General features: G+C 33.1%; 1 protein-coding gene across 1 annotated transcript in view; it reads right to left on the bottom strand.

Annotated features, from left to right (window-relative positions):
• Nucleotides 1–2,470: 2,470 nt before the first annotated feature.
• SEMA3A (semaphorin 3A) overlaps nt 2,471–12,457 on the bottom strand; it is a gene marked incomplete at its 3' end in the record, with an annotated part of 192,026 nt that continues 182,039 nt past the window's right edge. Inside the window, exons 16-17 of the mRNA XM_084230360.1 lie at nt 4,352–4,494; nt 2,471–2,926 (exon numbers count right to left, since the gene is read on the bottom strand). Coding sequence (XP_084086486.1) covers nt 2,471–2,926; nt 4,352–4,494 — 599 coding nt within the window. The remainder of the gene's footprint in view (nt 2,927–4,351; nt 4,495–12,457) is intronic.

Here is a 12,457-nt window from a genome sequence, read left to right as displayed (position 1 = left end):
CACCATAATTTGCTTAACATCACACCCAGTCTCTTAACAAAGTTTCAACTTTGATGATACATGCATATGCCAGTCTATTATAATTAAATTAAATGGGATGTTATTTTTTGTGTAAACTGCCCCCTCTCAATACACAGTGGCAGGAGATTATATGTGAATAGAAATTATCTATCCAAAAGTTGTCCCTATAAATTTCTTTGAAAATGTAGATGTAATGATTTATGAAGACATGCCAGTGGATTTGTTTGTGTTTATTTATTTTAACTAAAGTCTAGACTTTCTATTGTTAGTTCATATTGCTAAACAAAATGCATACATATATTGGAAGGTATACTTGTAGTTATAATATCTATCCTTTTAAATCCTTTATTTTTGAGGACTGATAAGAAATAGCATACTTCTGTTATTGCAAGTAAGTTTGTTTCAGCGGCAACTGAGAATGAAATGCAGCAATGAATTTTAGTAGAGTTAATATATTCTATGAAAATAAAAAATGGACTTATTTTTGGAGCACACTGTTCTTGAATTTATATTTTAGACATTTTTTCCTCCACAGGAGTGTGTCCTTAAAATAATCTAACATCTCAGCTTCTAAATGAGAATGTGCTTTCAAAAGTAACACCATACTAATCAATGGCGCCTAAAATTGAGTGTAGAATATTTTTAGGTTTTCATTTGAAATGAGTGTCAACAAATTGTATATTCAAAGTAATCATTAAAACTGAAACATGGGTTTCCATCTGTGAAATAATTCAACTGATAGAGAGTTATTTTAAAACTTCACTCTACTCTGAGGTGAGAAATTAATACCGAGTTAATTAGAATTCCAAGACAGCTAGAGTTAGAATTTCAATGTTGCTTCATTAATTACCAGTAAAACGTCTCTTTGCATTTTTTTGTGCATGATGAAGGACCTAGGAAGGGGTTCTTGGAAAGGTGATTTCAGCGCGAAAGAAACTGGTGAAGATCTTATACATCTTGGAGTCAATGATTCTCAAAGAATCATCTTAGGACAGAGAAGGAGGCAAGTCTTAAGTGAATATTTTATAATATTTGAAAAATTGTGCAGAAGACAAAATTTCGCAAGTGTTAAATGTGGGTTATGTCCTGGAAAACAGTTGTATAAAAATCACTCCTATTGACATAAAAGGAACCATATGTTCTTTAATAAGAGAGATAACTGTCTTAAACAAGGTAAGCGGCAGCTAATACATATGTAAACAGAGTTGGCAAATTTGCTTTTAAGTTGTTAGAATTATTACTGTTCTTTCTCTTTTCAAAAAAAGGTGAAACAAGTATTATTTCTAATGGAATCATGAAGAGTTTTATGTCTTAAATATGCAGGGATTAAAGAAGGACAGAATAAAGAGACATTTTCTATCAACACTATTAAAACAATGCTTATTGTATTCATGGAATATGCAGTTCTTTTTCACTTCAATGACCCATTAGGTACAATAAAATACATTTAACAAATTGATTTGTTTCTTCCCTTTTTATTCTGGTTAAATGCTCTGTTTTTCTAAAAACATTATGCAGATTAAAATTAATTTATATAATACTTAAAGGGAATTGCTACTTGTTTGAATTCCTCAGAGAAATGAAGCTTAATTTATATCCAGGTTTAAGGAATTAACTGTTAATAATGTATGTGTGTTTCTAGGACAATATTGGCTACCCTTCCTGCAGAACTGAAAAGAAAATGTTGAAAAAAAGCAGCACACAGTTGGAATTTTAAAACAAAAACTAGATAGCACAGTAATTGTAAGACAAAAACCTACTCTAGCTTAGAAAAGAGCTAATTTTTTACTGCATATTTGTCATGGTACACTTAAATTATAGTTTTAATAAAATACATCTTTAGATCAAAGCTGAAAGAAGACATCAGTAGTAGATCAGTGTATTCCATTTTTTTTTCTGGATGATGGATGGTTTATGTTTTTTATATTTCCACAGACCATTTCATTCAGTATCATTTTACTCATTTTACTCCTCCAGTACATATAAACACGAGTGCTGGTAGACAAAAACGTATCCTTGAATCCAACCACATTTTGGAATAACCATCAGCTTAGTAAATCCATGCAGTTTTATTTTAAACATTTAGTTCAATAAAATGGCTTTGCTGATGCGGTTTTCTTCTTTAGGTGGTGATATGGCAAGTGACATTTTTATTTCTCAGGCAAAGAAGAAAGTGAAACCTATACAATGAAATCTTATAGGAAACATTAAGTCTGCTAAAGTGAACGCTTGTGTTCACCTGACCTCTTTTAGGTGTTGGTATTAGGAAGAAAGCCTGTTAGATTAGTTACTCATGGACTTAATTTATAATTGGCGGAACTCAGTTGCATTTCCCACCATTGTAAACATCCACATAATGCCATGAAAAAGGTTCATGTATATTGCATTTTTTTCCAGTTATTGTCTAGGCAAGTTTCCTCTTGTTTGAGGTTTCTAGAGGTAATGCAGCTCAGACACTCCTGGGTGCCCTCTCAAATTCATGGGTCCTCCTGTTTCTACCTTTCTTGTTTTCCTGTAAATGCTTCCATTTGTTACTGTTCCCTTGGGTGTGTCCTGGTCTTTGCCGACGTTGTTTTCGGTCCCTTTTCCAAACTTGTTCACAGAACTCATCCATTGTGTTCAAGTTGGGGTGGTTGATGAGCTGCATGAAGTCTCTGTACCAGACCTTCTGGCTAGGGGTCATGCTGTTGGATATTTCTTTGGTCTTCGAGCCATCTCCATCATCATCTTTATGAAGAAGTTCTTCCAAATGCTCTGTGTCAATGACTTCCAGGGTCACTTTAAGAAGCGTTTGCATGAATCCGTGCTCCACAGCATGACAGAGGTAATTACCTGAATCCTTGCGCTGGAGACTGCGCAGTAGGAGGCCTTGTTCTGTCCTGATGATATGATCATCCACTCTGATCTAGCAGAAGAAAATAAGGTAGTAAAAATATACATATTTAAAAAATAGATAAGTTCTGAACTCCATCTCAGAAAAATTTAGATTATACGTGGAGGCACATTTTACCAGTTAATAAGATGTTTAGTTTAAGAGAAATGATACTATTTTCTACCAGGGAAACAAGTTATAATCCCAGTTAATGGTTTTTAAGATGCATTGCAAAATATCAGTTGTCTAATATTTTAATAGACTGTCTCATTACAATAATTTTAAAATCTTCAGGGTAATGGGAAGAAAGGAAAAATACTTTATTTTATAATTTTGAAAGAAGATATATAAATAAAGGCAAAAGGTAACATGAAATATTGGAATTGGAAATACAGAACCATGATATTAGGAAACAATGCATCATAAGAATGAACTTAGAAATGCAACAGTAGAAATGTAATAAGATTTGAAAAAAGAAAATGAAAATATCATCAAACAAAATCATGGATTACATGCTTCATAGATATTTATTCAATTTTGTAGATTTATATAACACATATATGAAGATATGCTCTAGAATATAACTAATCTCAGTTCTTTTGAATATACTTTACAACAGAGATCTCAGAAAGCCTTAGCTGATAATATATAAAATCAACCTTGACACTTGTATAATGTGGTAAGACATATAAAGACTGTTTCAAATGTCAAAGTAGATCATGGGAAAATTTTAACCTTTATATTCAGATTTTGTTGATAAAATAGTCTGCATATAATAATACAGTTTTTAAATCACCTACATAGTCTGTGATTATATAGGTGCTTATGTAAGTGATCTACATTTAACGATCTTAAAAAGTTTTAAAGGCTTGCTGAGATTTCTGTGTACATTTTTAAAAATTTTTACAGAAGAACAGATTCATTGAGAATGAAAATCTGTCTGATGCTACAAGCACGAAGTTCATATCAGAGTCACACAGAGACTTCAGCTCCTTCATCAAAAATCTTTGACTTCCTTCCCCAAACCTCCCCTCCCTACTTGAAGAATAAATTAACGGAGAAAGAAAAACACATTTGGATAGCAGAATTAATTGTACAGAAGTTAAAATTAGTAGAAGAATTTGATTAGTTTTTCTTTTGTACACAAATGTAGATAACATAATTCTTTGTAGATAACTATAGGGGAAAAAAAACAAACAAAAAACAACTCTAAAATACGTTCCTGAGTGGCTGCTGGAACAAATCTCTTACCAGTTCACTTTTGTGTCTCCAAATTCTAGTAGTTCAAAGCCTGTCATGTAAGCAACCTTCAATGAATACTTGTTTAATGAATGAACTATTGATGGGTTTAGAAAAAGATAAAGATTTATGTATGGTACTTTCTTCCCCCTTAAGTCAACCATGCTGGAATCACTTATTAGTATGTTAGAAATGATCCCGTCAATTTCACTCTGATACCTCCTCTTTTCGCTCTTCATTTCGCCTCTGGAATTGCCAGTAGACCAGGGCTCGCTGTGACTTTGGGCTGCATTCCAGGAACGTGCTGCTGTTTTCTACTCCATAGATGATTCTTTCTTCAAGGCTGTGGCCATGGTGATTATCTGGCCAGTGATGAGGAAATGAAATGAGAAAATGTTAGGGGAGCAGACTCAACTTTCCCAAGTATTTATTTGGAAATTCGGGAGATAAATTTGTTGCCAAGTTAGATGTCTTTTCCAAATTGATTGAGGATGGCAGAAAAGTCAAGGATGTAAAGTTTCAGAGACCAAATGCTAACCTAAATAGATTAATTATTTTGGTGTGGGTTATATAAAGCACATGCAGAGATTTGTCTACCAGAAAATAGCATTATATTAACAAAATCAGTCATGTGTGCAAGAGACCTATACATCTTTATAGGCCATGATAATACTCTCCCTGAAACTATTTTTACTGTAAAATGCCATGTTCTGACTAAGGGGGTCAGTTCATATTGTACTATACTCTAGCAGGAAATTTATTTTACTGAACTTTCAGAAACAAAAATGTATTTCTGAGAAGTTATTTTGCCTCTTTGTGTTTGTTTTTATCTTCAAAATTAAATTCATCAAGCAACAATATTTATTCAATTATTTTACAGAAGGTAGAGTTCAGGAAGTTTATACTCCCCAAATAATCCACAGGTTTGTTTTGCAGATCAATGGGTGTGAAATGTTTGGGATGGCTCAGAAGAAGACTCTGCAATGTGGTTTCAATTGTTCTTATTTTCAAATGACACATCTTTTATTATTTTCAAGAATTAAGCTACAGAATATAGCAAGAGTATATAATAAAATGCAGCAATAAGAAAATCTGTTTCCTGATTAAGTTTCTATTATTTTACCCTTCTTGTAACCTCCATCAGTGTGGTAAATGAAACACAGTTAAGATCAAAAGCACGACACAGGGAGTCTAGGTAAAACTCATTTAGAGAAAAACTCCTTATTAGCTTGTATAATCCTGTTTCCATTATGACATCCTGTACAATCTGGAACTCATTAAATTAATTTAGAAAATAATAAATATATTTTCACATGCATACAGGGCTGACAGTGCAGACAGATGAAATTTTCTTCTTTGTACTTTAAAATTCAGCTAGACTTTTAATTTAAAAAATGTTTCTTCCCTTTTTTTTGGCATTGCTCTGACAGTTTTACTCTTGTTATAATCGAGTGAATACTTTTTTCTGTCATAGACAATCTGATTTGTGCTTACTAGGGTTAAACCTTTCTGAAATTCAGCTTCTATACAGTTCCCATACCCAGCTCCAGTCCCTCATCTCTTATTCTCACCCAGCCCGCGGCTGACTTTCTGCCTGCTTTTGTTATCTCCAGAGATGTCAACCTCAGTGGCTTTTCCTCTGTTGCCATAGGTGTTGAAACTAAACTCTTCTGATATTGAGAAGTATCTATTCTTTCACATAAAAGATAAGGCCCACTGAAATAGGGAAAAAAGACCAGAAGAAGTGCCTGAGGTGTAAACAAACAAAAATTAACTGATTCCAAGCCACATTTTTTTTATATTAGAAATTTATATCTTTGTGTCTCAATGTCTACATTAAATGGGGTAATGTTCTTTTTTTCTCTGAAATTATTAATGTATCTTTGCATTGAATAGATACATTACATGCTGTATACTATACTAGTTGGAAACACATCTGCTTTCCTGGCTAGAGATGAATTCAATCTCTGTGCCCCAAAGAGGCTGGGAAATCTGTGATTCAGGAGTTACCAGAAGTAACTAGCAAGTTTGCTACAGCGTAAGTACAGTTTACACTGAATTTGTATTTTTTGACAATTGCTGTGAAGTTTAATCTGTCATAATTTAGAAATTCTTTTACTTGGAGTATTACTTAAGCCTTAAAAAATAAAATCCAAAATAAGCAACAAGAATGAAACTTGAGGACATGCTAAAAGTGAAACAAGTCAGTCCAGAAGAATAACTATGGTATGAACCTGCTTATTTGAGGTCTCTATAATAATCAAACTTTTAGAATCAGAACATAGAATGGTGACTGCCAGGGGCTAGAGGAGAGAGAAGTGGAGAATTGTAAATCAACAGAATAATGTTTCAGTTATGCAGAGATCTGCTGTAAAACATTGAAACTACTGTAAATACTGTATTGTGCACTTATAAATTGTTAAGAGGGTGGATCTCATGTAAGTGTTGTTACCCCCTCCAATTAAATAAAATGAGTTATAAAATTTTTAACTAAAAATAGAAATCCTTTCACTTTTTGGGAGAGACTATTCATTCAATCCTTATATACTAATGAATCATATGATAAAAGAGAGTATAACAGAAAATTATCCACTACATTTATAAATAAAAAAAACATAGTGATCCCTCAGTAATTCCTGGCTCAGCACCAGTCTAGGCCTACTTTTCTCAGGCAGATATTTATGATAATAACTGATCTGTCTCAGTGACTATGAAAATCAAGGTATAAGCTATTGCTTTTATTTTTTTTTATTTTTATTTTTTAAAGATTTATTTATTTATGCATACAAGAGCTGGAGTACAGGCCAGAGATGGGGGGAACAGTGAGAGGATTCACCAGAGACAGAGAGGGGAGCAGAACAGGCAGGCTGACTGAAACACACTGCTGAGGGGAGCAGCGGGCGAGACAGGATAGGTCTGCCTTGCCATGTGGGTTTCTCTCTGGTTGGCCGGGGATCGAACTCCTGCTGCAGAGGCTGTGGACTGCTTCATAATGTGGTGCTTAACCCTTTGAGCCACCAGGGAGTCCCTAAGCTATTGCTTTAAAATATTGAACTCTTAAAATCCTTTAAGAGTTTGTAAGCCAATATGCAGAAGTACTATTGTCTTCTTTGTTTTGAGATTTTGTGTTATGCTTTGATAGGTCCTGCTATCATTTTATAACTGCAGGTACTAAATTTCTACTCAAATATAGTTGTTTCTATTACCAGCAAGACTGGAGCTTCCATTATAAGTGGCCTCAGCCAAGGACCTATATATTTGTTCATTCAGATAAATAATGTGTAAACACATTTTCCTGTTAATTTCCCCATAGCTGACGTCTTATAAACAGATACCAATACAAATTTCAGTAATAATAATTAGAAGGCACTAACATATCTATTTATTTTGCTGACCTTCCTACCATAACTGTTTGAGTAAATTTTGCCCAATAAAGAAAGCAGTAGAGATTTCATTAGCGGTCCCACAGCAATGTGTTTGTCTCTCATTTTCACCCCCTTTCTCTTCTTCCCATCCTAATCTCTGAGTCTTTCTCCCTCTTGCTGACTGCTTTCGAAACAAAACAAACAGGAACAATATTTCTCTTCTTGTCTTTTGGCCCTAGTGTCTCAATTGTTTTCTTCAGATGTCAAACATATGGTCATATTGACTATTTAACCAATCCCTGCATTGACATAGCAACAGAGTAAAGCTATACTTACATATTATTGAGCTCATATTACCCAATATAAATCAAAGGTTTAACTGTGAGAACATTGTGATTAAAGATTTCCTGAAGTCTATGTAATTTTGCATTCCGAATAACTATAATTTAAAGCTTCCCTCTGGATTAAACTAATTGATCTGAGAGCACTTTTCATGAAATCTGTTGTGTTAATCCCATGAGATTAACATAGTGAATTGTGTTTTGTGGGGTCCCTCTGACCTGTGTTGAAGGAGCTGACAAGCAATGCTCTACGGATTTGCTCAATGTTTTTATGTCACAATATTGTTTAGTACGATTTTCACTGCATTATACTGTTTTTTTCTTTATGGCCAAATATTGGGAGAGGTTTCTTGCTTGTCTTAGCTTTTAGGGATTATTTAGATTCACTTGAACAATTAATTTTTCTTTTGTCTCATCAGTCTATCATATCATCTCCTGTAAATTGGTTAACAAGATTGGACAAATTTATGTCTTACTGTTATAATTTTGTAAAAATTTTCTTCTTCCCTGCCTTGGTTTGTTCCCAGTCAGAACTCTGCTTTGCCTACATGATATCATTCCTAGATTACACTTGTAAGATGAAAAAAATCTGCTCCATTACATTGTATTTAAAAGCTGGAATCTCATGTAACTTTGGCACCCTCAAGATAGAACTATGATAATTACATAAAATAAATGATTACAACTTAATCAATTAAAAAGTTCATAGGGTTTACATCTGTGATTATAACAGAAAGTTACTCATTAAATCTAAATTTAAGATTTTTATAATGTTACAAAAATTGATCTGAGATATGGTGGAAAAAGAAAATGACTAATCATGTATACACCAAAATAAAGACTTCCGAAAACAGGATCATAAGAAGAGAAAGAGATTTGAGAAATATTATCTGTAAAGGACGTTCATCAAATGAAAAATCTTGTAGATTTGCAGGAAGAAAGAAATCTAGTTTTAATACATTCTAGAATACACTTTGTCCTTAAAAAGCAACTGTTTTGAATACAAGCATTTGTCATGAAAACTACCAGTAAGAAAGAAAGGTATAGCTGTAAAATCTGCATAATAGTCTCATTGATTGGACAATCTGAATAGTTAAAGCAAAATAACTGAGGACCACAAACATAAAAAAAATGTTTTATTTAATTTTTAAAAATACTATCTTTGATTTTATTGTCATTCCTGTTTAAATACAAACCTGGGAGGAAAATAGTGTACATTTTGTTCTTAATCTTGCTCCAAATAAAATATCTTGCCTATCAAATCTAATGATTTGTCTTTCTTAGTAAAACTTAGTAATATTACATTTGTCATTATATCGGCTTCTGTTTGAAATGACTGATACTGTGACTAGAGCTTTGCAGTTTTTCTCAAATTTATAAAAATGTGTTGGAATTCTATTTGACTTGTTTATCAAACAAAATAATATCAGTAATGAGAACACAAAGCAATTTTTCCTTCTTGACTTCAATCCCCATAATGGGGGTTTTTGGGATTAGCTGAATTAATATACTTGCTTCCATTCAGTACATCCTGTATTTTTGTACTCCTGTATTTTGCTCATATTTGCTTCATTCTGCAAATTGTATGAATGAATACCACCCACTCTCCAAGACATAGTGTTCATGTTATCAAGTTGCAGCAAGGGTTTATATACTATGAATATAAAACTATGGAATATATGATTTGCAAATATATTCTCCCATAGGGTCTTGCAATGCACAGAAATTTCCTAATTTTGATAGAGATCTGTTTTTTTAATAGCTTATGCATTTGGGATCATATTTAAGAATTCATTGTTAAATCCAAGGCCATAAAAATGTGTCCGTATGTTTTCCTCTAAGAATTATACGGTTTTAGTTCTTATAATTAGGTTAATGATACATTTTAAATTAGTTTTTGTACACGGTGGGAGTTAGGGGTCTATTTTATTCTTTTGCATGTGGAAATCCAGCTCTTTCAGCATCATTTGTTGATGAGACTATTCTTACCTCATTGACTAGCCTGGCACCCTTGTGAAAAATCAATTGAATATCGACGTGTGGGTTTAAAATAAATTTGAGGGTATAAAATTATTTTAAAAGCATCACACTGTGTTTGAATAACACAATGTTACAATATGTTGCAGCTGTTAATGACAAGAAATAATGTTTTTAAGGAAGCAATCTTCAATTAATCATTTCCTCTTTTAGTGGGATAATTTATGGAAATGAAATGAGGCTAATAAACCAGAAAGAATGGGAGGAAAGAAAGAAGTTAAATAAATTGCTTCCTTTTGTAACAACAAAAAGTCATGATATCCATCATTTGGCTAGAAATATCATGTTGCTAAAGGGCTTATTTAGTATTTGATTCTCTTCCAATATAGCAGAAACAGAAGACATCCCATTTCAGCTTTCCATTTATTTAATTGTCCATTTTAACCCCATAAATGTCTCCCTAAATTGAAATGTTAATAACGGAAGACTCAGGAAATCCGATGTCACGTGGAAAAGACAGAGATGGCAAAGGTAGTGAACCATATATTTACTCAAATATTTGATCTGTGCTACCAATTTTTTTCTATCTTTCGAAAAAATTATGTTTATCATTTTTATGTTCTCCACATTTAGTTTGTTAAAAAGTTGAATTTCATAAGTAATGAATATAAAAGTAAAATAATCGGGGTGGGATTACAGCTTGCAAATTATTTTAAATAATTAGCAAATACAATGAGTTGTTGAGCTATTTAAACCGAAATCCAAATCCAGTTTTCATCACATTGTATTTTAATATTCTATATTGTAAATTTTATTTTCAATAATATTTTGAGTTTTATGTCATATAGAATGCATCTCCATGAAAGGGGGAAGAGCACTGAAGCTAAAGGAACTGGCACTATTTTCCCCACCCTGACTTAAATGCAGCACCGTGGATTACGGGTCCTAGTGTATCATGAGTCAGACTTAATGAGCAGAAAACTACAGGGAACTGGATGCAGAGCTATGAGGCCAGGTGAAGATATAGAGTATGGAAGGTAAGTGGGTTGTGAGGGATCTCATTTTCTCTGGCTTTGACTTGTACCTGGGAACTTGGGGAGACTTGGAAGGAGATGCATGGAGAAGACATGTGGAGACACATGGATGAAAGCGAGGTGGGAAGGCTCTCCTTGGCAGGGATATCAGTGGCCATTATCTTGAGCTATATTTTCATTTCACTCCTTTTGTCCCAGACCTGCCTGACCCTTTTCATGGTGTTCCCCAATAAAAGGTATCTCAGACTTATGCAAGCTTTCGGGCCTCAGCAACCCCACTTCAGGCCAACCCAGTTGGCTTGGCATATGCCCATGAGAGGATGGGTAATTTTGGAAATTTTATTGGAAAACTTTTATTAGGAATATCCTCTCTTCTCTTCCCTCGCTAGGCACACTTACTCTGTTAAAGATCTTTCACACTAAGAGTCCTGCTTCCTTTGTCTTCACGTGCATAGAGGGCTGGATCCCTTTTTAGAGGATGACCTGAGGGCCCCTGGGTCATGCACTGAAGGTTATATCACTGTGCTTTGGTACTGTTCCCCTGTTTATGGTGATACATTCTATTACAGAAGGAGACAAGGAAATGTTGCCTATCAACTCTTGCTGACATAGAAAACTAGATTAGCATTTCTTAACTATTAATATCATTACTTAAATTTTTCCTTACTGGACAGATAGAATTTTCTCTAAAAATACAACAGGCTTTTTTATTAATAGAAAGACTCTAATTTTAATTTAAGGATGTATAATAGCTCTTTAAGTAGAAGTAATTGAAAAGGCTAATCATGTATGAGTCAATATCTCTTGGGAAGACATAAAATAGTTAAAAATAAAAAAAAAAACCCTGAAGATAAAAAATTTCATTTATCCTTAACATTCATGTCTGTTTTTGGACCTGACTATTAAGATGACAAAAACTGAATTAATAATCTCATATATTAAGTACTTGAAGCAAATTCTATACTATCTACTAAACTATGTAACAGGGTACATGTTTATCTATTTATCAGGATACTGTTCATTGTTTCTCCATTGTTTTGTGTGAGGTTTATATAGTTTTTCATAAGTATTTGTTAAATGTGAGTTTTCATGCCTGTACCTAGAAATGTAGCGTAAGTTTGTATTGAAGACCACAAGCTTAATACATCTATTTGTCAGTTAAAAATAGACTCATTAATGAACCTGAGAAAAAATGTGAACTTATAGTTCATCAACCTGCATTTAAAAAATGTAAATTTTAAATATTTTGTTCTATGTCATAAACAGAGAGCTCTGTCATGGGTGATGGGAAATAATAATCAACCAGAATATAGCATTAGGTTTTTGCAATTCAGGTAGTTTCCAATTATCCTTGAATGCTTAGTTACTTGTAGATATGTGTTGAAAATACAGATAGGCAGATGCATAACTAAGTAGAGAGGGCCAGGGTATTTTAATTTTATTGTTCATGGCTAATTATTATAAAGGATAATCACTAGTATCTTTTTTTAAAGGGATATATTAATTTAAATATAATGATAAAATTGATACCTCATGAATTTAACTATGAGGTAATTGTCTATTAATATTTTACAATGTATTTAACATCCTGAGATGTCAGAGGCTTCA

Source organism: Talpa europaea (assembly GCF_964194135.1).
Source record: "Talpa europaea genome assembly, chromosome: 3".
Taxonomy (NCBI): Eukaryota; Metazoa; Chordata; class Mammalia; order Eulipotyphla; family Talpidae; genus Talpa; species Talpa europaea.
Note: the sequence above shows the minus strand (reverse complement) of the source record. Positions and strands in the feature narration are given on the sequence as shown.